The following is a 26,093-nucleotide window of genomic DNA, read 5'->3' on the forward strand; positions in this document are numbered from 1 at the left end:
CCCCCGTTTCCGCAGACGATACACATTTCGCAACTTTTGATATTTCGTGGTAAATTTTTGTCCTCAAAGACAGCTTTTGATGAGTAAGTAAGAGAAAGGTTATGTCCAATTTCTTCTTTATGATCTCGTGATCATGTGGATTGCATTTACTTTGATTTAAGTCAACGTGTTCACTTGTTTGCCGTTGGAGAAGTTGGCGGGATGTTTTGCGCAAAATTTGGCAATGCGCAAAATGGCTTCAATGCATAGAGTAAAAATCGGTCGCGAAAACCGATCAAAATCCGTCAACATCCTTGTCAATTAGCATCAATAATACTACTTTTTGAGTTCTTTGTGAAATTCTACTTCTCTAGAAACAAATATTGTGACAAAATATGTGTGCGATGGAAGGGATTTTGAACACGGAAATTTTAAACAGCACCTCGTGGACGCTGTGTTCACGATAGAAGAATACATTGCTTCACATGCTTTGATGCACAGGATTATTTGTAAACATGACTTAGAGTAGTAGGGAGCTATCCTTATTTTGATTTACACACACTTCTTAGCCTACTTTTGCCTGCTTGAAACTTAAAAACTAGTGAGCAGAACTTGTTATTCGTCATTGTAAGTCTTTCTTTTTGGTTTTTTACACTTAGGTTGAATTCGGGGATTTACTATGTCCCCACTTCATGACTTTGTTTTTCATGAAAATGTCCGGAGGAATTCGTGAATTGATTGATCGAGTAAACACTAAAACAGTGCAGAAATCGACAGCAGAATGGCCTTTGGTGAGTTGATAAAATCTGCATTTCTGTTGTTTTCTTTTTTGCAGTCCATTTTGAGGCAAAGAAGGTGATGGCGTGTAACCTTGAATAGCACAGACACCCTGTGAAAATAAATTTCGGCCATTTTGAAGTGACCCTTTTCACAGGCAACATTTGTTTACATGGCATAAAAGTAAAAATATACAAGCTTATTCTACTTGAAGTTGTCCATGCCTTTCAATGTTCATGATATTTTGAATGCTTTTGGTGAGGATTTGATTTAAAACATAACTTTATGGTAAACTTACGCTGCCTGTGAAAAGATGGCCGATGTTTATTTTTTCATATTATGGTTGATTCCTTTGATTTTGAGAATGAGAGAGAAATTACAATATGAAATAAAGGTGGAATGCACACTTAATCATACAAAGCAAATTGTGTTGATTGCCTCAGTGACTCTGTTTTCGGCCATCTTGCTCATGTGTCCATGACTGGTCCGATACATTTTAGTATTCAGTGTAAAAGTTTGAATTTTTTTATTGCAGACTTGCTGGCCAAAGATGAATCATTTTGTAGAATGACAAGTACTTAGCAGCACCATCCCAATTTCCATGCAAGAACCACTTCAGTAAGAGACCATATCAAGGTAAAATATTGAATGATTTAAACCTGTCAAAGATGGACACAAAGCTGGTACGAGCTGGTTCACCTCAAATTTTCTAAGTCAAATTTAATTTGAGTTGAAGTTGGACATGCATGACAATTAACGGACATGAGGGAACTCAATCCGATATATTTCAGTATTCAAATCAAAGATTTTGAATTGTTTTATTGCAGAACGCCTAGCCAGAGATGCTTCTCCTTGTGTAGTGAAGAGTGCTGAGCTATGGATTCACTTCACCTCGCTGCCATCCCCAATTTCTTGGAGGGGTTAATTCATATTGTGAACTTATTGAGGTAAAATTTTAAGTGTCCTTTCCCCCATTGAAATGTCCCACAGTCGTAAGATTTTGTGGCCTGTGAATACGTACTCGGGCAAACTTCCTGTTCTTTCAATAACAGGCCAAGGTGAGGTCCAGCCTCTTCCCATAATCGCACTTCATTAGATGGGAATAGCTCTGCCTGCTGATACCTTGCCGATCTAGCAAAAGGACAGATTTCAAACCCATGAAATCTGCGTTGTTTCCAAAGAGACTGGAACTGGCAGGTGTCTTTTCAGTTGCCGTCAAATACAGAATGGAGAAAAATGACATGGACTATACTTCACAAGCAAGAGAAGCCCACATCTGTGGACAAACTACAATGGTCGGCTGGTATGCGAGATTTTGTTTGTATATTATAAAAGGATAATCAGACAGGGACACAGCCCATGGCTGGGGTCTGGCTGTTACTCTGTGATCTGTTGGAGCCAATTCTTTTGTCCAGTTCCTTGTAATCAACAAAATGGTTTACTTCTGCAGGATCAACATTGAAGACGAAAACGGGGCTAAAAAGAACGACTGGCCAGGATGGTTGCGCCAAGCTGCCATGTGGACAACTGTTTGGGAAGAAAAGGGAGCCAAGCATCTCTGGTAGGGTATTACAAAGTTAAGCATTGACAACTCTGTGAACTTTGTGAGAAGTATGTAAATGTCCTAACCCAAGTTTATGGAAAGACCATGCTCCTCATCCATTGTGGAATATAAGGCAACAATGCATCTTCATTTCTTTTGGTCTTCTCCCGACTGAAAGAAAGGCCCATCTTTCCCAAAGTGGTTCTGAAGCAGGCACGATTCCTTTGCTCTGCTTCACTGACGGTCCTGTGGATGATGTCGCACGCTATTCTTATGATCCATGTCTGGTGTAGGTTATAAACATGTAAGATGTTTCAGGGGTTACAACCTTGAGGGAATTTATATCTTCAACTCTCCCAATCCTGGACAGGGTCTTGTTTAGCAACCATGAATGTAAGACGTTTCAGGAGTCACAACCTTGAGGGAATTTGTGTGTTCTGAATGTTTATCTTCTACAGGCCCAAATTTGGCCTTGCAATGTAAATTGAATTTGTCTTCTTCTGAAGGATCATGATTGAAGACTGGTTCCCTACATGCAAGAACATGGTGAAAAACAAGGACTTAGGCTGGAATAGTTGCCCGAGATGTTAAGAGTGGACGACTGCCTGCAAAGTAAAGAGGTTCTCGGTAATTATCATTTTGTATATTGGTGCTCACAGAAAACTCATTCACCTTCATGATGAATAGAACTTATGTCTTCACCTTTGACAGGTTCCAATACGAAAATGAAAATATTGAGTTCATAACTTGGCTTCAATAAGGACACTCTTCTTAAAACACGTGATTTGTAATGTAATGTGAGAGGAAACTATGGAGTCCCCAAAAGAAACTTCTGCTTTCAACGTGGCCTTCATCAGCTGCGCTACCTTAAAATGATCAGATGATTAAAATTGGTCAGCTCAAGGCTTCAGCGTGATGTCAAAGAATCTTGTGTGATAGTCTTCAAATTACCTTTGTGACAATTCAATGTTTCGAATCTTTTTCAGCCTATTTCAAGATCCGGGGCATGGATGTCACCAAGGTTGTCCAAGAGAGACCCGGCACCATATTACTGCAGGAAAAGACTACGCGGTTTCGTTACATGGCTAAGTATCCACTGACAAACTGTCAAAAAGGGATGGCGACTTGTGTGCCTCCCAGCTCCCCTGTAAATATACTACTTGAAATGATTCCTTGCCTGTGATCTAAGGCAAAGTGAGAGCTGCTGAAACAGACGCCAGTCATTGGACTTGTGACAGTGATGGCTTGCCTGCACAGGAACAAAAATTTGCAATTGGCCAATTTAAGGACAACCAACAGGCATTGACAACATCACAATAGGCAACTGAGAGTGAGGACGAGTCTGTGACAGGATGCCTTGCCACATATCTACATGGTAGCTACCTCACTTAGGCAAATGATGAGAGAAGAGCCACTCGATGAAAGGATGAATGCGACCAGGATGTCAAAGTTGGAGAAAGGTTTATGACTGTGTAATGGCTTACTGATTTATGATAGGTCTATTTCTGTTTCAGCATGGTTTCAAGATCTGAGGACAGGGACAAAACAAGAGAGGCCTGGTGAAACCATCACTGAGCAATGATGCACTTCGAACCTCACATTTGGAACAGCTACTTTGGACGAGACCTAGGTTTGCACCAAGAAATTTTTTTTTAAAATTCCCCCACCAATATTTTCAATGCCACCAGCAAGAGTGTTTTAAAATTGTTTTTTGCCAATGGTGAGATTTCCTTGCAGTTAATAGAATTTGATGTTGTATTGACTGTGGCTGAGGGTTGATTTAATCTTCAGAAATTGAAAACTTCAGGAGGGGAGGATAAACAATTCAAGAGGTCAGAGAAAAATTGCAATCGCACCAAGAATTGTCAATGACTGGTTACAAATGAGTGCAAGAGGAGAACATTGAAATCACTTGACAGAAAACTGTGCGGAACATCTTTTTCTTTTACTCACATTCAGTCCTTATCATTATTTCAGCTTTGGTTTAAGCGTTACATCCTCAGATGTTACAGAACATGCAGGACATGGAGAATGTCAAGAAGAACTGTGTGGCACCGAAAATACCTGAAAATTGACTTTTTCAGCTAAGAATGACTTTGTAATTGTCGGCCAAAAGGTTTAGATGTTATACTTAAATTGCTCAGGACTGTGGCTTACTCTTAAGGTAGCATTGAAAACATTTCATCCTGGATGCAGAGAAAGACAGTAGTTGGATTACTTGTTAATTAGTTTGAGTGTTAGTTTTCACTGTTGAAGGATACAGACACAGATGTGAATCGGCAGTGAAGCCACTGAAGGTCCTTCTCAAGCGAGGAACCAATGTCTTGGTATTGCAGCCATTGTAGCTTAGGTAGTGTAGTGACCAAGATGTAGTTGTTTCCAGTTATTAAAATCCATGGGGTTAGTTGCATTTAACCTTGAGACTGTTGGACTCGATCCACTGAATGTGATAAAATCATCATAGTTGAATGTCTAGTTCTGCCAATTATTTTGGAATTCGGTGAGGGGTGAAAACTATATTTAAAAAAAAAAATACTGTAAATGAGGTGTTTTACCTAAATTGGAATGCTATGTAGCAAAGAAAAGTACTCAGAAAGTCCTTTCAGAAGATATATAATGAAAGAAGCTTTGATGATTGATTGATTTTTTTTTAATTGTTGAAAAAAGTGTTTTTGAAGAAAAATCACATCCTGGTATTGTGACAGAAAAAATAATGCGATCTCAAAGAGGTAAAATCCATTGGGTTAGTCACAATAACCTTGAGTCTGTTGGACTAGGTCCACTGAACTTGATAAATAATCGACACTGATTTACATATATGAAGAGTCTGCATTTTGGTGCAACTCCGTATAACTGTTAGGTGATTTCGCTCTGAACTTGTGACACTCTGATCGGTCTGAAATAATCATTATCCCGCCCCTCTGGGAAAATTTGCAGCCAGATTGCACCATTGCCTGCTACCGTCTGAGAGATGGCGATGTCAGGGGCGCATGACGGTGGTTAAACCTATTGCGAATGGGCAGCACAATTGGGTGTAGGATATTCAGAAACCATTGCACACTCCTGAATCTGCGGTGGGTTGGTACCCCACGCTACGTAAGGAGTAGGTTGACGAGTAAAACTTGGTCCACGTGAATGGGTCGTGCCTTAAAATGATGAGAAGTTGCGAATTGACGCCCTGTGAAGTGTCCTTCGACCAGCTAGTGCTAATCCGGTCACTGTCTCCAGGTCACCATGCCTCGGTCAATGAGCGGGCGAAGCACCCAATGGCTCCGTCAGGAGTACATCGTCAACTTCAGCCCGTAGTCAAACCGGTACACGCACAAATATCTTAGTTGAGAGTGGGGGACATCAGTAAAGTGCTTCTCATCGGGGTAATACAGTACCACTGTATACAATGACCCCATTTTTTGTTGGATTCATTTCCGCTGAGGAGTGGTCGATAATGAGAATTTCAGGCCAGTCTGATTATCACCAGTACAGAGGGCAATTATCTAATAGTTATGTGGCTTTCCCTCAAACTGTATACTCTTTCATGTCAATTGTAAATTAGTGTTGCTTGGTAGTGTTCAGGGTCTTTTTGTCGAACAGGCACATCTGCATACCAGTAATTATGTGCAAACATCATTTTTGCTTTGAAGCAATATCGTTGCTACACTTGTGAAGCAGTGGCCGTGTTCAGGTATTGTCTGCCTCGCTGACATGTCTGCATACCAGTAGTTATGTGCAGACTTGGCTCTTTCTTTGGAGCAGTACAGTTGTAAGATAAATCCTGTTTGTAATTTTATAAATTAGTTGCTCATTAAGGGCTTACAAAGGTTTTGCTGCCTTGCTGGCATATCTGCATACCAGTAAATATGTGCAGATTCGTTTCTTGCTTTGAAGCAATATTGTTGCTACACTCCTAAAGCGGTGGCAATGTTCAGGTCTTTTCTGCCTCGCGGGCAAATCTGCATACCAGTAATTATGTGCAGACTTGGCTCTTCCTTAGATTGTAGGACTGGGTCCATTGAATGTAACAAAAATAATCGATGCCTATTTACAAATGAAATGAAGAGTCTGCATTTTGGTGCAACTCCATATAACTGTTAGGTGATTTCGCTCTGAACTTGTGACACTCTGATCGGTCTGAAATAACCATTATCCCGCCCCTCTGGGAAAAATTTGCAGCCAGATTGCACTATTGCCTGCTACCGTCTGAGAGATGGCGATGTCAGGGGTGCATGACGGTGGTTAAACCTATTGCGAATGGGCAGCACAATTGGGTGTAGGATATTCAGAAACCATTGCACACTCCTGAATCTGCGGTGGGTTGGTACCCCACGCTACGTAAGGAGTAGGTTGACGAGTAAAACTTGGTCCACGTGAATGGGTCGTGCCTTAAAAAGATGAGAAGTTGCGAATTGACGCCCTGTGAAGTGTCCTTCGACCAGCTAGTGCTAATCCGGTCACTGTCTCCAGGTCACCATGCCTCGGTCAATGAGCGGGCGAAGCACCCAATGGCTCCGTCAGGAGTACATCGTCAACTTCAGCCCGTAGTCAAACCGGTACACGCACAAATATCTTAGTTGAGAGTGGGGGACATCAGTAAAGTGCTTCTCATCGGGGTAATACAGTACCACTGTATACAATGACCCCATTTTTTGTTGGATTCATTTCCGCTGAGGAGTGGTCGATAATGAGAATTTCAGGCCAGTCTGATTATCACCAGTACAGAGGGCAATTATCTAATAGTTATGTGGCTTTCCATCAAACTGTATACTCTTTCATGTCAATTGTAAATTAGTGTTGCTTGGTAGTGTTCAGGGTCTTTTTGTCGAACAGGCACATCTGCATACCAGTAATTATGTGCAAACATCATTTTTGCTTTGAAGCAATATCGTTGCTACACTTGTGAAGCAGTGGCCGTGTTCAGGTCTTGTCTGCCTCGCTGACATGTCTGCATACCAGTAGTTATGTGCAGACTTGGCTCTTTCTTTGGAGCAGTACAGCTGTAAGATAAATCCTGTTTGTAATTTTATAAATTAGTTGCTCATTAAGGGCTTACAAAGGTTTTGCTGCCTTGCTGGCATATCTGCATACCAGTAAATATGTGCAGATTCGTTTCTTGCTTTGAAGCAATATTGTTGCTACACTCCTAAAGCGGTGGCAATGTTCAGGTCTTTTCTGCCTCGCGGGCAAATCTGCATACCAGTAATTATGTGCAGACTTGGCTCTTCCTTAGATTGTAGGACTGGGTCCATTGAATGTAACAAAAATAATCGATGCCTATTTACAAATGAAATGAAGAGTCTGCATTTTGGTGCAACTCCATATAACTGTTAGGTGATTTCGCTCTGAACTTGTGACACTCTGATCGGTCTGAAATAACCATTATCCCGCCCCTCTGGGAAAAATTTGCAGCCAGATTGCACTATTGCCTGCTACCGTCTGAGAGATGGCGATGTCAGGGGTGCATGACGGTGGTTAAACCTATTGCGAATGGGCAGCACAATTGGGTGTAGGATATTCAGAAACCATTGCACACTCCTGAATCTGCGGTGGGTTGGTACCCCACGCTACGTAAGGAGTAGGTTGACGAGTAAAACTTGGTCCACGTGAATGGGTCGTGCCTTAAAAAGATGAGAAGTTGCGAATTGACGCCCTGTGAAGTGTCCTTCGACCAGCTAGTGCTAATCCGGTCACTGTCTCCAGGTCACCATGCCTCGGTCAATGAGCGGGCGAAGCACCCAATGGCTCCGTCAGGAGTACATCGTCAACTTCAGCCCGTAGTCAAACCGGTACACGCACAAATATCTTAGTTGAGAGTGGGGGACATCAGTAAAGTGCTTCTCATCGGGGTAATACAGTACCACTGTATACAATGACCCCATTTTTTGTTGGATTCATTTCCGCTGAGGAGTGGTCGATAATGAGAATTTCAGGCCAGTCTGATTATCACCAGTACAGAGGGCAATTATCTAATAGTTATGTGGCTTTCCATCAAACTGTATACTCTTTCATGTCAATTGTAAATTAGTGTTGCTTGGTAGTGTTCAGGGTCTTTTTGTCGAACAGGCACATCTGCATACCAGTAATTATGTGCAAACATCATTTTTGCTTTGAAGCAATATCGTTGCTACACTTGCGAATTGACGCCCTGTGAAGTGTCCTTCGACCAGCTAGTGCTAATCCGGTCACTGTCTCCAGGTCACCATGCCTCGGTCAATGAGCGGGCGAAGCACCCAATGGCTCCGTCAGGAGTACATCGTCAACTTCAGCCCGTAGTCAAACCGGTACACGCACAAATATCTTAGTTGAGAGTGGGGGACATCAGTAAAGTGCTTCTCATCGGGGTAATACAGTACCACTGTATACAATGACCCCATTTTTTGTTGGATTCATTTCCGCTGAGGAGTGGTCGATAATGAGAATTTCAGGCCAGTCTGATTATCACCAGTACAGAGGGCAATTATCTAATAGTTATGTGGCTTTCCATCAAACTGTATACTCTTTCATGTCAATTGTAAATTAGTGTTGCTTGGTAGTGTTCAGGGTCTTTTTGTCGAACAGGCACATCTGCATACCAGTAATTATGTGCAAACATCATTTTTGCTTTGAAGCAATATCAGTGCTACACTTGTGAAGCAGTGGCCGTGTTCAGGTCTTGTCTGCCTCGCTGACATGTCTGCATACCAGTAGTTATGTGAAGACTTGGCTCTTTCTTTGGAGCAGTACAGCTGTAAGATAAATCCTGCTTGTAATTTTATAAATTAGTTGCTCATTAAGGGCTTACAAAGGTTTTGCTGCCTTGCTGGCATATCTGCATACCAGTAAATATGTGCAGATTCATTTCTTGCTTTGAAGCAATATTGTTGCTACACTCCTAAAGCAGTGGAAATGTTAAGGTCTTTTCTGCCTCGTGGGCAAATCTGCATACCAGTAATTATGTGCAGACTTGGCTCTTCCTGAGATTGTAGGACTGGGTCCATTGAATGTAACAAAAATAATCGATGCCTATTTACAAATGAAATGAAGTGTCTGCATTTTGGTGCAACTCCATATAACTGTTAGGTGATTTCGCTCTGAACTTGTGGCATTCCTTCAAACTGTTTACTCTTTCGTGTCATTTATAAATTAGTATTGCTTGTTTTACCTCACATCTCGCATTTGTAAATTAGTGTTGCTTGTTTTACCTCACATCTCGCATTTGTAAATTAAGAATGAAACTTGCTCTGGTGGTGCAACTGGGACAACGTTGCAACCTGTGGTCGACGTCTGTCTGTAGATTAGTTTTGGATTGTGACATTGTCTCGGCTATGTACAACTGTCCACAAGAGCTGAAAACTTGTTGCTCTTCGTCCATTTAATATTGGGCCTATTGCACTCATAATTGGTGTTGACCCCATCTGAACTGGTGGTCTCTACTATACTGTCTGCCAAGTAATGCTGCATTGAGTGACGCAGTATCCTCCATTTGCCTCTGTGCTCCAAAGATGTGAAAAAGGAACGTTCCTGTGAAGTAAAAAGGTATATCCATTTCCAAAGGCAGTCCTCGTATTCACTAGGGAAACTAATGAAGAAACTACAATTTCATATGCCATATTTCATTATTAGAAATATCACTTAACTGATGACAATCACCAGCTTGACAAAAGGGTCAAGAAATAATTAAATGTACAATCTGCAGTCAACATAGATTCATTACCTGTGGCATCAAGACATTTCCTGGCTTCTGGTAGTGTTCCGTTACTTTTTCCAGAAGCTAAAACTAAACTGATTTAAAAATTTTTGCAGCAAACTGTAATAAATCATTTCGTTTATACAGGTATTTCCATTTCTGCTTCCGTCCATGGTCTTCTGAATGACAGTCGCCGAATATTGAAGTCATATCGTCATATAGCGCTAAATTCAATCCTTGAGATTTTGTAGGAGATCATGGGATTTGATCATTAAAAACTCCCCCATCAAAAACCCATTACCCCAAAGTGATGGCTTTTTGTTGCCAAATAGAACTCGTTCTAAATCATGCATTTCTTTTTCAAAGTCACATAACATATAAAGGGTCATTGCTAAAGGTGACCAGCAATTTCTGTCCCAAAAGAGCTCCTTTGTTCCTTTCTGAAAAAAGGTCACTCTCCACAAGGAAATTAGTGAAAAAACTAATTGCACTGGTCTGGCTTTAAATGTGCAGGTCACCAAGGCAAATGCCTTGGGCGGGGTCAGATTTCTACCTTTGCAACCCATTCAGCAACATCCATGAAATATTCATGTACTAAGTACAGGCCAAAACACCCTCTGACATGATGAAGAACATAATAATTATAATATCTTGTTTGGACAATATGCCCTTAGAATCTAACTGGACACAAATTCAATGACAAGATGAAGAACATAATAATTATAATATCTTATTTCGACAACATGTCCTTAGAATCTAACTATACACAAATTCAACCCTTGGGATTAACTTATTCCTTTCATTAACATAAGCACGATAGAATTTCAGTCAAATATAATTATGAAGCAAGTGGCTTTTTTCAGACAACACTAATGGCATGCATTTCTACATTCATGTGCACACTTTTCTAACATTACATAAACAAAATGCAAAAGAAATTAATAATTGCAATCCAACTGAAACGGCCAGGGCCATTGTGCTCACCTGTCAACATGGAAGGGAGATGCATGTGGCTACCTTCACAACACTTTGCCCCCTGGTGGCCTAATTTATAATCTAATATATGGCAGACAAGCAGTCAAATTGCGCTATTTTCATTTTGAAAGAAGGTCTTGCCTAGGAGTACCCACACACCAAGTATGAACCTTCTAGGTCAAGTGGTTAAGAAACGTGCCACTCTTTTATCAGCAAGTTTACAGCCTGATCTCCATACTTTTTATGACCTCCAAGGAGCAAGGCACTCTTAGCAGGACAACCTTGGGAACTCGTCTCTCCCCTCACCAATGGTCTGGGGTATTTTGGACCTGAAGTTCTCAGGTACTGCATCTTTATCACCCTGTATCCGAAGTCCACAAAGCACTCAGTCTAAAACATATAAATACGTTCACCATCTTGAATGAACTAGGCGATATCCTAAAAGTCTCGAGCATTTTGAAGTCAAGATGACGATGGTGTGTTGTTCGTAGTCGAGGGCGACTCCATGGCTGCTAGCACTCGGCTGACTTCCGTACGCTGGCCTGCTGTCATGTGCTGCGTAATGTGAACGATGGAATCCATGGCTACTTCCGGGTTTGTCTGAATAAGGCTGAAAAGCAAAACAACTAAGTTAACTTCCACTGGTTTGATTTCTAAAATATACAAAGAAAAGACAAACATCCACCAACCTCTTTTCGGTCCCATGTTCAGGCAACTTGAACAGTTTCCTGGGTTGAAGGTTTGATGGAACAAAGTATTAACATGTGAACAAGGAGGCCTACATGTTTTTTCAGAGCATTGCTACATCATATAGAGCCCTTCCACCAACCTCATTTTGGTCCTTTGTTGGGGAAACTTGCATAGTTTGCTGGGTAGAAGATTCTACAACCCTTCCACCCAGAGCAGTGAGCTACTGCGCGAGATATCCCTCCTGGTGGGATGGATCTAGTCTTACCTTCTGATTTCCTGTATGACATAGTCTCTCTGCACACACTTGATGTTCTCCTCGATGATTGACTTGGATGCATCACCCTCAAACTCGCTCTTCAACCACTCAACGACAGCCTTATTGTCTTCCCACAAGTACGCCTGAAACAGAACCGTTTCCTTCAATAACAATGCACAGAAGCTGACAGAAGCAAAATGAGAAAAATTAAAGGCTTGTAGAGTCGGGAACAATACCATGCGGGGGTAACTGATAAAGTATGTTCCCCAGGGGCTGATAGTGGATCACTTGTACATTTGTACACAAGCATTTTATCTCTATGTAGAGTGACCCTCGGACTTGACTGTCTAGAGCGAACGAGAAGAAGAAGATACGAGCAATGTAGGAACTGCTGGTCAATTGCACATCAATGCTGTGTATCATTGTCATTATCATTATTATTTTTGCCGGAGGTATGGAGTCCACTACAGTTTACAGGGTATGAGGGTTAGTCCTGAGAATCTGTGAAATGGGGGGGTCACTGAGCACGCAAAATCTGACAGATGATCCTTGTTTCTCTGTCCTGGGATGATCCAGCATTCCTGAACTGGCACTTACATTGACAGTTCCCTGTCCCTCGACAAACCACCTCCTGAGCATGGACTTGCACTGGCCATTGGTGATCTCTTTGTTCATCTTGGAGATCTTGTCAACCACCCTGTCCTCAAGGAGCAGACGGTGCAGGCGCCAATAGAAGAATGTACGACTTGTCTTCCAATCCAAGATATCCTGAAAATGTAAAAACATTCATTAAAATCTCTGTCTTAAGAAGGCATCTTCCTTGTCAACATCAAAGAAGAGAATGCAACATTTCTTTCTAGAAATTGGCCATCTTTGTACCAGAGTGTCATTCTTTGTACCAGAGAGTCTTTGCAACACAATATCCTACTAATAAGGTAAACAGCGACATATAACTTGGCCTATACATGTAGAAAAGTGTTCGCTATTGACACCAAATGTGAAAGTACATGTAGAAGAACATATTGATCAAAAGATTTGAAACAAGGTTCTAATGTCTTTTTAGGAAACAACATGTATGACAACCATGCGGCTAGTTGGACGAGTTTCAGAACATCCCCTCACCGTGATGACGCCTTTTTCTTGCATCCTTCCAGGCGTATCATGCAGGTCGGCAAACGCCACAGCCACCTGACGATAGAGCGGGACCAACTCTTCCTCACGCTCAGTCATCTGATTCTCGAGCTTGCTTCTCTCGAGCTTAGTAAGCTCGGGGCAGCTCATCTGTTGGCTCAGTTGGATACACTTAGAGTCGATTCTCTGCATCACTTTGTTCAGGTCTTTCACGCGGAATTTGATTTCGACTGTTCCTTGCGGTTCTAGCACACCACCCCTGAAATGATTGTTGAAAATTGCAATTGGCAAGGTTCTTCAAACTTCTCTTTGTGCGAATGTGGCACAAATAGCTTCAGTTTCCACAAGATTAAGGAGCAAAACTTGGTTTATTCGAACCTTTTCCCAGTCTTTCCGACTGATTTGTGTCTCACCCTCCTCTGAATAGTGTATCACAAGGCACAAGAGACTGCTGCCACTAATTTCGGGACTTTTCTGTTTCTTGACAGGAACCACCAAAGACTTTAAGAGACCATCAGACAGATTACCTACCTACAATTCCTATCGGCATACAACTCCATGTGGTTAGGGTTTATCGTTGGGTCCAGTACAGCCCACGCACCCCCTCTCAGCTCACCATAAGGGGGGATGTAGATGAGCACAGGCTTGGTGTACTCTCTCAGGCTATCCACGATATAAGCACCAAACTTCAAGATTTGATCATACATATCTGAAAGGAGGGTAGAAACTTATTCAGGTACATCTATTACAGGCCTTGATTCCAAAAATTACTAGGGCACCAATTTTAGAGCGATTTTGGCCTTGGGTACTGGAAAATATGAAACAAGATTGAGAGGGCACGAAGGCCATTTTGGAGGGCACATGGTCATTAAAAGCATCATTCTTACCCTTCATGCCGCCGGAGAAACCCCGCCAGTTCGCAAAGATCATGAGTGGCAACTCCTCTCTGCAGAAGTCTTTGATGACTTGAGCAGTCTTGAAGGCAGAGTCAGGGAACCACACCTGACCAGCCTGTTGAATCACCTTCTGCTCGGAGTCTATATTGGCCGGGTCAGCAGGAGTGGCCAACTCGACAGTCCTGGTCTCGACAGCGATCACTCCAACAGGAATACCACCGAGTCTGAAACAATAAATGACCCGGTCAGGAACAGTTGTTTGTCGAGCTTAAATGCCCATTGGATAAACTGATCAATATCATAACCCATGGGCAATTTAACTAATAAAAGATCACGGAAACTTGAAATTGATCAAAGGCAATCAAACTTAAAGTGTCCATGGTATTGTTGTTTTAACAAAAGTGTGTACCAATGCAGCGCAAATATCTCTGGGTATAAAGTACGAGTCACCAAAGCACTGTTCTCTCACCTGGCGCGACCACAGACAACAGTCTTAGCCCAAGGAGCTAGTATCTCTTGGAAAGAATCCTTATCGAAGAAGCCGCTCTGCCAGGAATCAGGCTGCTCAGGGTTTGGTCGGCCAGAGAGCAACCATCTGGGGTCATAGGGTCCCTTGGGTGGGCAGAACTCTATTTCTCTCTCGATTGGGTCGGCTGGTGTGATAATGGGAAGGGGACCTTTGGAATGCTGAAGATAGATGTGATGGCAAAGGTGAATTTTTCTTCTTCAGCATTTGCTCTGCTCTTGGTGGTGTTATTCTCCAAGGAGTATTCCTCCTCCAAGGCAGGACACTACTGTCAGATGCCAATTGGGTTCATTGGCCTAGTGACTCTGAATTTGGGCTGAGGTAGAGTATTTGCAAGTACTCATGTTTCTCTCTTGGTGGGGTCTTTGCTTGCCCTGGCTGAGACACCAGATTACAAGGAGTTTTATGTCTCATTCGAAGGAGGTCTTTTTGCTGGCACTAGGAGAGACAGCAGGTTCATGGAACTGCTGACATCTGATTCAAGATCAAAGCATTGTGCATCTTCCAAAGAAATCCAACCCATGATGAAACATACCTTCGGCATGTACGAAAGCCACTGGACAATCTTGCAAACGCCTTCAAAATCATCGGGCACAACGTCATGTGTGACGCCGTTATTATGCATTATCTGTATGCCGCCTAATTGGTTATGACTTGTGTAAACTTCTCGGCCGAGCACTTTGTTCAGGGCACTAGCTCCAGTCAGAATGATGAAGGAGTTCTCCACTTGGATTGTACGCTGACCGAGGCGGACGATGTAAGCACCAATGCCAACAGCACGACAGGTCACCTAGAGAAGAGAGAGAATGATGAGGAGAAAAGGCATACCTCATACCTCAAGAGAGATTCCGTCCCCCTTCATTTCTGGCAACATTTTTATAATCGAACAACCTCACCACATCCAATTGAGTGTAGCATTTAACATTTACCAATCTATTCATGGGTGTCTAATAAGGACTTTTGAAGAAACAAATATTTTCCAGAAAACAGCAAAAAGTTGAACACATGAGTAAGTACGTTGTTTACTTACTAAGTTAATGGTGACAATTTCATTGTAAGCCTGAGACGTCTCACCAGCTATCATACCAGATCCTCTCAAGTTCTCTACACCGATACCATCGTCTTTACCTAATGGAAGAAATACTCAATATTGAGTTCATGTTCTTTTTGAAGGCGACATTTCCAATGACATTGGATCAGGCATCTCGTGTTAAACTGACATACTTGCTGTTAGCAACAATGACGAATCAAAGTCACGAACCACAACCCATTCGATGATTCGACTCATAAACAGACTCACCAATAATATCAATGACGAATCACAGTCACGAACCACAACCCATTCGATAATTCGACTCATAAACAGACTCACCAATAATATCAATGATCTTGTATCTTGATTCGTTCTTCTCTTCAATCAGCTCACAGTGGACTGAATTCATTGCACTTACTTTCTTGAAATCTTGAGGGGTCAGGTAGAGGTACTTGAAGCCCTGGGAAAAGAGGCAATACATCACAATACGATGATGGCAGGTCAAGCAGCTGGGGAGGTCAGTCAAAATCAAGTTGACTCTCGCTTATTTATACGTCGTATGTGTTGTGAAGAACCAGAAAGTTTAGTTCCTTGAAAACAATGCCAGTTCATCCAGAAATGCAATCCTGGGTTCTCCCCGGGCCCTACTGTGTTAACCACCAGGCAGTGAGGCAATGAGGCCACTAGGCAGCGAGGCAATGAGGCAATGATGGAATGAGGCAATGAGGGATTCTGGTTCATTTAAACTCAACCACACCTACCTTTTCATGATTCTTGTCATCATCCCACGCAACCTTGAACAAGTGTTTGATTTCCTCTGCTACACCGATCCTAGCGCCACTGTTGGCAGAGATGTAGATACGTGGTATACCAAGCTGGCGGGCCAACTCGGACGCACGCTAAAAAGGGTCAGAAAGTGAAATCTTAGCATACATATTAATTCAGGCTCCTGCTTTACCCTCCAGAGATTTGTTTGTAATACATCCCAAGAGTAAGGTTTGGAAGTATTGGAAGCTTAAGGCAATTGCTAAAAACTAATTATGCGCTGAACACACAATCTACTCTTCGCCAATTAAAAACCGATGAAAAATGAGAGAAAGGGCAACGACGTCTGCTCCTGGTCTAGATGACATCACAGTGAACATCCTGGCCTTCATCTCCCTTTCACCCAACTCTCAGGAACCCCTGCCAATGAGATTGATCATAGCACTTGACTGGATCCATCGCTGACCCCCTTTGGTCTAAACATCTTAGACTAACCAGTGACCAGGCCAGTGATACCTAGCCACGTCTCAACATATCTACTCTACACTAACTCACCATGTAAATGAGATCTTCTTGAGGGCCAAATGATCCGATCTGGAATGTCATATCATTGGCGATAACAATGATCTCTCTGCCTTCTGGTACCTCGGGAGTCTTCAGCGTCATCTTCCAAGCCACCATACCAATCTGAAAGAGACACAAACATTTGGAGAAGCGAGACCAATCAGTGCTACATGTATCTTCTGAATGGTAGATGTTTGATTAACAACGTGTACTGTCCACTTATCTAACAGTCAGTATCACTAGACAAAGGCATGTAATAAATCACTGAGCAACAACACAAGTAAATAGGAACTCACATCATTTTCACCTTGGAGCCTGGTCAGATCGACCAGATTCCCCCGAGCATCCAAGACCAGCTCGCTGTATGTACAAACATTGGATGGGATGGCGATCTCTTCGTCTGGGTGGCTCTCGTCATACTCTTTCCAAATTTTCTCCAGAGACTGAAAGGATCATTGAAAGGGGGTGGGGTAATGTATTGAACAGATATAACAATGACTTCTGCTTTCATCGCTCATACCAAACAGCTATCAGCTCTGGTCAATATTTCTCTCCAGAAATGTACTGCGATTACTCTTCAGTGATACTGTATTTCATAACAGTTAGTATGCCAAATAACAACAATTTTGGCCAAACCGAAATCTTCAGAATGAACAGGTTCCATATCCGATTTATTGCAAATTGCAAATAACTGCAGAAATTAGACTTTTCTCTTTTTTCAATATTGAGTTGAGAGCTGAACATCAACTTGGACATAATTAGCTCTATAAACGATAATGGGCGATTGTAATGTAAGTAGGAGGAAACCGGAGACCCCCAAGTGTCGGAGAGAGTTGCCCTCTCTATCACATGGGTGTGCCAGGACCAACTGGGGATCAACCCAGGACCTAAGAGGTGACAAGCGATGATGTTTCCACTACGTCACTCCGCCAGAAATTACTCTTACCTGTCTGAAGAGTTCTGGGAAGTCATACACATAAGTGGTACCACTGGTCTGAGCCTGGAATCTCTTTAGCTGTAGATGGTCCTTAGTCACGTAGGGTGTACTGAGCAGTAGGCCATGGAGGGTGCCCTGTTTAGCTCCGTAGGCTTGAAACATGATCTGCAATCGAGAAGAAAGCATCAAGTCTGAGGTAAAGAGACAAACTTTTACATGTACATGTACCCTTAGGGCAGCTGGCAGAGATCCTTGCAAAATCCTATTCGACAAATACATTTTCAATTCTCCCGATTGTCACCGACAAAGGCGATTAAATATCCCTTAGATAGCAACAGGGCCAGGCTGCTGCTTTAGGACATATACTCTCCAACTAAAAGTTGGGAACACTGAATATGTCAGGGTTTAACGTTAGCTTTGATGTAATAATATACCTGTCCAGTCCTTGGATCGTTCACCTCCTTGTACATGCTGATGTCGAGATAGTAACCACTCTCGTTGGTCAGAAACAGACGGATTGGGATGCGGTTACCATTCGAGGATAACCTGATGGTGAGTTTGAGCTCGGCCTGCAGTACCCTCAGCTTCCAGAGCCGACTGCCGTATCGCATCACCATATTACGCACAACCTCCTCCAGCTGGAATGCAAAAACTCATATGAATTCCCCAACAGATGAAGATACCCGGGCCTGGTTGCTCAAAACAAATTTGATTAACTTAGCGTTATCTCCTTTAGCCATTAGACCCAACACCAAGTTAACGCCAGCGTTAGTGACAAAAGTTGTTTTGAACAACCAGCCCCTGTACAATAACATCTTTTCATCAGTCATGTTAGGTCTACTGATTACTGTAGGAGAGAAACATTTCTACAGTAGGTTCAGGTTAACAATCTCCACTGCAAGTAATTTCTGTTTAAAAGTGCAGAATAAAGCAGAGGTAAATGTCAAATGCCCAGCAGATTCTGAGAAGACCAAATGAATATATCTCTTACGGGCAAAAGATCAATTTACCCCTCCCCCTGTCATAGTCATTCTTTTAATTTCCGTGCATCAGAACTTTTATTAAAGGTTGGGATATCATATCATACCAAAATAAAAGTTCATCCATCCCACTGAATCGATTCTGTCTGACCACTTTCAACAGACTTCAAGGCTCATACCCTCTCACTGAGGGTGAAAAATCATAAAAATGCAAAATCCAACAAAACTTAAGACCTTTTACACAACTAGGTTAGAATAATGATCACTGTTTACTGTCCCCCTCATTCAAAGCTTCAACATTTTCTCAGCACTTTCAGCACATTGTTTGCTTTTCCTCAAAGTTTTGTGTAAATTGCTCTGCTCAATTTTATTTCAATTTCACGAAATGAACACATGCCCAGGCCGGACTTATAATGAGTAAACTTGTGGCAGGAATCTCTCCTGATAAATTAAGAAAAAGATTGCTTTTCATACGAAGGCATACACTTCATCATTGTCACTGCAGGAACCTGTTACATGTTAGAAGTGAGTCTACCTTGGCCGGGTCCGAGAGAGTCATAGTTGGAACAAAGTTGAGGAACAACTGGTTACAATCAGTGCGCTTAGACTGAAACAAGAGCAGATGAGAAGAATGTCTAGAAATGTGCATCGTTTACGCCAGGGGTAGGGGTTAGTGAAGTGAGGAGAGCACCCTGTAGGATTTGTCGGGTCGCTATACCCCTTGAAGAATTCTTGTTCCAAAGTTTCCTCTCAATCCCTTTAAAAAACTTGTCATGTGCACGTCTATGTTCACGCGGGCAGACTACCTCCCTCAGACCAAAAACAATGCCAGATCAAAAGCAATGGAGCTAATGTAGCAAAAAACCTGCCCAATCTTTCCAAACAAAATGCTCTCCCACTATCAATGTTAGAAAAAGACTTCACACCAGTGTAACAGACTTCACACAAGTGTCACTGTCTACTTCTGTGGTCAATTACTTTCATGGAAAACTCTGTGCCAACAAAAATTGTCAAATCGTCTTTTTGAGGAATGCACTCCACTGGTGTTAAAGGTATCCCAGTTCTATTCCGATATGTCAAAATGGTACAAGTCAAGCAGAACTTACTGTAAAATGGAAATTAAGCCACACAATATGGATTTTTCAAATGGATTTTGAGTTTTAAATGCTACTTTCCCAATGTTTGTTCAGGACAGAGTTCTCCAGAGTAACCGAAGCTTGTGTCAGAATGTTATTCATAGGTTCCTGAAAGAATCAAACCTTTGCCGGGTCCAGATTAATGGTTGGTAGGAAATTCAGGAAGATGTGGTTGCAATCTGTCTTGAGAGACTGAAAATGAATCAATGGCATCAAACATGTCAAAAACATGGAAATTCCGAAATCACGAGCATGTATGATTTGACGCTGTCAAAACTGTTCTCATTTTTTATATTATCACCAACAGTAATTTCGTGACTGAAATAGAAATCTTCCTCTTATTCTGTAAATCGCTATATTTTGAGGGGTTTTTAATATTGAAGGATTTAGGAGGTTTTAGGGTGGGGGTACCACCATGTTTGCTGAGGATGCTTACCTGTGGATGTGAGAATGCTACTTCCAGTGCATCCATTGCCTCCAGTAAGGTCCTCTCACCTTCATTTTGGAGATACTCAAATGAAGCTTCCTAAAAAGTACAAAAACATCTCAAGCAAATGTAAGTCAGTTCATGAAAGGACTTGAAAACATAGAAGAGCATGGACTTAATAGTGGGATTATAATTCTTTCTGCATCAGTAAAGGGCAATAAGCAATCACAAGTTAGCTGAAAATACGAGTTGATGCACCTACCTTAGTCACCAAGTCAGAGTGGCGAATGATCGCACGAACAAAGAACCGGAAGTCTGTCACTTCATGATTGGCGGCAACTTGCTGGAGAAGAATGAAACTTATGCATGATATCAGTTTAGGACAGAGTATTATTAGACAAGAAAAATTGACAGCATCAAAACAGTTAAGACTTTTGTGGTACTTCGCACAGATAATCTGCTCACAGTCTTACCTTTGCCCTCGCGAGGTAGACATGCATCCTGTGATTGGCAAACGGGATCGCTTCAAGGTCAAAGTTCCTCATGCGGTTGATCTCCAGCTGGAAAGCCAGGGCCGGCTCCAAGTGACGGTAGATACGATCCTCTATGAACTGGAAAAAAACGTGAACTGCAAATTGGTGTAGGTTCACTCAGCGCTGATACAGATGAATTACGACTTTAATTTTGCCTGGGTAGGAATAGCAAAATATGAAGAAAAATCTCTCTATCAAATCACTTACGTTATCTCGAGCTCGGAATGTGAAGTACTTGGGGAATTCTCTCTGGAAAAAAAGGAAAGAAATGATCTAGAGAATAGGGCTCATGACGATGATTGTAAATGGTGGCCAGTTTTTCAATTTAAAGAAACAGGCTTAAATCAATGCTGAATACAATGCATAAAGGTTCATATCATTTGCTTGTTATTGATTACGCAAGCAGGCTACCTTCTTTAGGTTAACTCATTAGCTTGCAGAATATGATGTTTAACAATCTTCATCTAATCAAACTACCAAAACTCACCTCAGACAGTGACAGGAATGTGACACGACGCAGGCCCTTTTCTTTCAGAATATCGCGCTGGAAAGGAAGAAACATTAGAAATACAGAAATTGCAGGAGGCACCCAAAGATGAGACTGATCAAAGACAATCGGGATGAAGGAAATCAACAAGAACTTGCGGTACAAAAATTAGGTATCTCGATCAACTCCCCACCCCTCAACAGGCCAAGATGATTTTTTACCATTAACAACTTACATGTGCTAAACAGAACTGCTGGTATCTATCCTTGGCCTGATCATCTTCAGTCTTCGTTGCCTCGTACTTGAGGGCGACATTTAAAATGTGTATAGGCTCATCAGAACCTGAGCTCCCGAATATCGGAGGAGATGCTCCGAGTTCAAGCGGGCTTGAAGGCGGTGAGCTGAATCGCTCCATGATCTGGTCAAATTTCCTGAAAAGAAGAAACAGGAAGCATGAATTACAACATTACATCATCAATACAGCTACAAAACTGTTCCAAAACCTGTTTTTCGAGAAAACTTTTTGAGCCTGAAATACCAAAAGACCAAAGGAGGTCAACCTGCACAACCACCCAAAATTCACCAGGCATTAGTTTTAAAGACGAGTTCCGTGAAGGTTATAAGCAACTTCAAGACATGAAGATGATACTGATGATGATGACAAGCTGCTTACCACTAACTCCTTTGACCTAAGAAAAGACTTCGTTCACACTTTATGGTATGGTAAAATTAATAATTCAACTTACGACTCAAAATCGCCGAACGTATTGAAAGCTGCAATCAGTCCCTTTCTCTGACATGGCGGTAGATTCTGCTGCTGCAACGTGCTACTATCATAGTCGTTCATATCATCACTCAGGCTTGCCACCCGCGGCATCATGTTCAAGGTGGACACTCGCCGCTGCATCAACCTAGCAAAAGTCATACTGACATATTCGAACGTGTCTTCATCCTGAGAGGACGTAGAGGTGGAAGACCACCTGCGTGCCCTGGAAAATGGACGGGAATTCCTCGTGAATATGTCAAGAATGAGCGATTGAAAAGAGGTAAGAGAGAATGAAGACTCAGTAGGCCTTATTAACAGTGAACATGAAAACAATGTAGATGAACTGCCAACAACTGTGTCAAAGTCTAGGGTACAAACATTTACAAGTTGCTAGTGCTGACAAAAGTTGTGAAAGTTTAAAGCACCCCAAGGAATCAGCAACAGATTCACCTGGTCAAGGCCAACAACCTCACCAAGTGAATCTGACGCAGACTATAGGGCACAACTATTCTGGCCTTTGTATGGAACTTAATCCAATGTGCAGCTTCCTAACTAGTGAAGCTATTGCACTCAAGGAGCCATGTTCAGGCTGTTTGTTCTTTTTCCGTTCAAAAGCTAAGCATGAGATGCAACATCAGTCAAGCCTGGCTCCTTGGCCTGGTAAGAAGTAGGCTTCGACAGGGTTTTAAGACTTCTCGAGATTATAGACACTCTTATTTGGAAAAGTCTAGCCATCCAGGATTTTTTTATGTTATAGGTTAGCAACTTGGTTAAAAGGAAAATATGTTGACCAAATGTCAAGAAAGTACATGTATTAAATGGAAGTAAAGAGAGCATAAAAAATGATGCAAGGATTAAATTTCAAATTGAAGAACTGTTTGCATTTACAGTGCTCATTGCCAAAAAACTCCAAATTAAATCCAGATTTCGTGCAGTTGGTGTCATATCTCTCGAAATTTGCAACGAAAACGCTCACATAAAAAGTCTACACATCTGTGACAAAACAATTGGACACGAAAACCATACTAAAAAAATTTGCATGCTTTAACCCAAATTTAAAGGAAAGTTACCTTGGGACAAAGGACGAATCAAGGGCGCCATCTTGAAGTGAATGCTGGAACAAGTCACAATAGTGACTAGCTCTAGCATGGCTGTATGCTTGTTTTCACCTGTATCTTGTATATTAAGATGTCAGACATCTGACATTTCAACCCAGTGGCCACACACAAGGTCAAAGACACTGCCACTTGATTTGAACCAAATAATCAAAAAAATTGAACCAAGCAGTGACATTTGTCATCATGATTATGCCGAGACTTACACATGATGATAAGACAGGTTCACGAGGAAACAGATGATCATTAAGACACCTGGTCGAAACCTCTCTCACCATCATATGCTGCTTCAATAACGTCTGGGCCTAGTTCTTCAAAGCAAACTTTCCCAGTAATGCTGGCTTCAACTTTGCATTGTCTCCCTCAGTTAAGTCCATCACTGACTTAACATGGTTAAGTTAACAGCAACATTAGTGACAAAACTTGTTTCGAACAACTGGGCCTTGGTGAAGAAATGGTCGAATACATCACCATTGGCTTTGTCTAGCAAAAGTGCATTTGATTATCAAGTTAAATGAACAAGAAAAGCCATCTGTGCAGTTTAATCTGTAGTTTGTTTTTCTCTACTCAAACGGCTTGTGGTGGCCAGAGGGTTAAGTCTACCATGAAAAGTTGCAGAGGCAAGAGCAAGGCAACAATGGGCATGGTACAATGGGCAAGGCAATAATGGGCAAAGCAACATTGGGCAAGGTGACAATGGCCAGTACTATGCGCCAAGCATTAGAGGATAGGGAGCTGAACAAAGCAGGGCATGAAGGAGTCAAGCTGGCAAGAAATTCAAAGGAAAAGGAGAGCCTCTGAAGTGAGATTTTACAGTGCCGCACCCGTACACTATCTTGAGGAGAGTGCTGGGTGTATTTTTTGGACATACATGTATGGACTCGTGAGTTCGTATGTACATAGCATATTTGGGAATGAAGCTTGGAATGAAGTTTCAAGTCACCCGAGAATGCTAAGGTTAAGGGATGAATCTGTCTAGTCTACCCAAGGAACTACACTTTCTTCTCGGTGACTGAGGAAGTATTTTAAGTGAACAATGCTGATAGAAGACATTCTGCAGAACCAGGAGTGCAAGCCCTTGGGATCAAGCTACACAAACCACAGATGAAGTGATGTAGGACATGTCAGTCTAGTACCGGGTACTATGATTGTGCCCAGCATGCAGTTTACACCAGTTAGTTAGCAGCGGGAGGCAAAGCTCACATAATAATGGGGTGCATGCTTGAAGTATTTGGATGCAATGAGAAGCATAGAATTTAAAAGAATATTTCACCTGAAAAAGAAGATTGGAATCAATGAGGCAAAAATATGGCTCCTAACCAGAAAACTGACGTAAAATGGAGTTGGGGGTCAACAACAACCGCCAGTTAAATAACTTCTGTGTTAATCAAAAATGCTATCATACTATCTTCAACAACCTTTCTTTACAAAATTTAAACTGATGTTTTGCATTCTTGACACTAAGAGAGGCTGAACAGAATCTGTCTTCAATACTGGCAACTCGCCCCAGATGCACCAAAGTAGCATCATTCATCATCATGCCTGAGCAAAAAGATAGACAAAAGAAGCAGCAGTGAGGAGAGAAAAACTCAATTTACAAAGGACACGACGGGAATGATTCATGGCTCAACCCTTTCACCAACACACAAGGAATTCTGATATAGAACATCATCATTTCTTACGGGCAAGGAAAATGCACTCATTCTCATAGACCTTCCAGAAGCTACCCTTGGATGCAGCCAGATCAGAACTCATTCTCAAAGCAAGGAAGACACACACAAGGCAAAAGAAGAATGAGAAAGCTAGGTTTCTGTACAGAATGTTTGAAAGGATAACGACTGGTTCCTTGGACTAGAGGTTTACTATAAAATGGATTTTTTCTACTTCTCCAAGTGCATTGTTTAGATTGGAATTAATACAACCCCAGAGAGTGCAGAGCTGCAATTGCTTGTTAGGAGAACTAACTGCTGATGCTATATGAATACAAATATTTTTTGTTTAATTTTTGCCCATTTATATCATATCATATCATATTATATCATATAGTTAAAATAGCTTAGACTTAATAGACAGTGTTATAGACAGACTGAAGGTAGACCAGACATCACACAGTTAAGATTATTACTGCCTAGGACTCACTCTTTTGGCGTTTGAGGGAATCTGCAAGAACACACATGAAAGCAGACGCATTAAGAAAACAGGAAGCAAAGCAAAGACAAGACAGTTAGGCTCATCATCAGGTTAAGATGGGCTCTCATAAAATCGAGGTCAGAGGAATCAATAAGCGCACAGCGCCTAGCGCTAAAGTCAGTTTGTTCTTGGCCAATTTCAGACAGCACAAAAATAATTCAAGGTAACTTTATAAGTAACTCTGAAATTCTCCAAATATACTGGTACATTTCCCGTTGACCTGGTGATGAGCTGAGTTAGGCAACACTTGGACAAGTTAGAAAGACTGGAAAAGAAAAGCTAAAGCAACCCAATATCACTAATCATAATCATAATTTAGAATGAACTTTACAGCTGTAGAGCACATGCGTGTTCCACATAAACTGGTGTACATGACAGGCATTACTGACTACAAACAAGACAAACGGCCAACACAAACTACACGAATGTGTCTAATGTAACAGAAACATACTGATAATACGAATACCTTCAACAGAAGATGGAGACAGGTCATAATAGTAACCAACAGTTTAATGTGTAATAATATTACTAAATCTAAACAACTGCAAACCACACGGTGAATTTGAAACAATTTAAAAACTCAACCAACCAAAGTTGACAAGAGTGATGCTATGTTCTACCCATACCAAAGGATATCAGAAACATGTGTAACAAGGTATGTATAAACAGATACCAAATATTTTTATAGCAGTCAATAATGACATGGTTTCAACCCCCTTCCCCTACT

At 41.7% G+C, this 26,093-nt stretch overlaps 1 protein-coding gene and 1 long non-coding RNA gene across 16 annotated transcripts in view; one reads left to right on the forward strand and one right to left on the reverse strand.

Annotated features, from left to right (window-relative positions):
- Positions 1-10,101, forward strand: LOC135487590 (uncharacterized). Of its 3 annotated transcripts, none has more exons than XR_010446876.1 (9): positions 1-83; positions 639-770; positions 1,292-1,392; positions 1,584-1,703; positions 2,207-2,317; positions 2,806-2,926; positions 3,286-3,929; positions 4,277-5,193; positions 5,284-10,101. It is a non-coding gene; the product is annotated as an uncharacterized LOC135487590 (long non-coding RNA). The 3 variants fall into 3 exon arrangements; XR_010446877.1 differs by having other exon boundaries at positions 3,286-3,446; positions 3,814-3,929; positions 4,277-10,101; XR_010446875.1 differs by having other exon boundaries at positions 4,277-10,101.
- LOC135487588 (acetyl-CoA carboxylase-like) overlaps positions 9,870-26,093 on the reverse strand; it is a 26,706-nt gene continuing 10,482 nt past the window's right edge. For 9 of the 13 annotated variants that reach the window (XM_064771506.1, XM_064771504.1, XM_064771502.1 and 6 more), the window contains 24 exons: positions 25,316-25,336; positions 22,042-22,284; positions 21,531-21,726; positions 21,296-21,352; positions 21,016-21,057; positions 20,749-20,886; positions 20,538-20,618; positions 20,285-20,374; positions 19,248-19,319; positions 18,167-18,370; positions 17,742-17,897; positions 17,092-17,238; positions 16,787-16,918; positions 16,228-16,365; positions 15,806-15,926; positions 15,464-15,561; positions 14,969-15,223; positions 14,377-14,594; positions 13,899-14,131; positions 13,543-13,720; positions 13,003-13,270; positions 12,478-12,648; positions 11,890-12,023; positions 9,870-11,544 (listed from right to left, as the gene is read on the reverse strand). In XM_064771506.1, coding sequence (XP_064627576.1) covers positions 11,397-11,544; positions 11,890-12,023; positions 12,478-12,648; positions 13,003-13,270; positions 13,543-13,720; positions 13,899-14,131; positions 14,377-14,594; positions 14,969-15,223; positions 15,464-15,561; positions 15,806-15,926; positions 16,228-16,365; positions 16,787-16,918; positions 17,092-17,238; positions 17,742-17,897; positions 18,167-18,370; positions 19,248-19,319; positions 20,285-20,374; positions 20,538-20,618; positions 20,749-20,886; positions 21,016-21,057; positions 21,296-21,352; positions 21,531-21,726; positions 22,042-22,284; positions 25,316-25,336 — 3,541 coding nt within the window. In that variant the 3' untranslated portion in view covers positions 9,870-11,396. Of the gene's footprint in view, positions 11,545-11,889; positions 12,024-12,477; positions 12,649-13,002; positions 13,271-13,542; positions 13,721-13,898; positions 14,132-14,376; positions 14,595-14,968; positions 15,224-15,463; positions 15,562-15,805; positions 15,927-16,227; positions 16,366-16,786; positions 16,919-17,091; positions 17,239-17,741; positions 17,898-18,166; positions 18,371-19,247; positions 19,320-19,971; positions 20,041-20,284; positions 20,375-20,537; positions 20,619-20,748; positions 20,887-21,015; positions 21,058-21,295; positions 21,353-21,530; positions 21,727-22,041; positions 22,285-25,315; positions 25,337-26,093 lie in introns of all 13 variants that reach the window. The other 4 variants (XM_064771501.1, XM_064771496.1, XM_064771505.1 and 1 more) reach the window with 4 other exon arrangements.

The sequence above is a fragment of the Lineus longissimus genome, chromosome 5 (assembly GCF_910592395.1).
Source record: "Lineus longissimus chromosome 5, tnLinLong1.2, whole genome shotgun sequence".
Lineage (NCBI taxonomy): Eukaryota > Metazoa > Nemertea > Pilidiophora > Heteronemertea > Lineidae > Lineus > Lineus longissimus.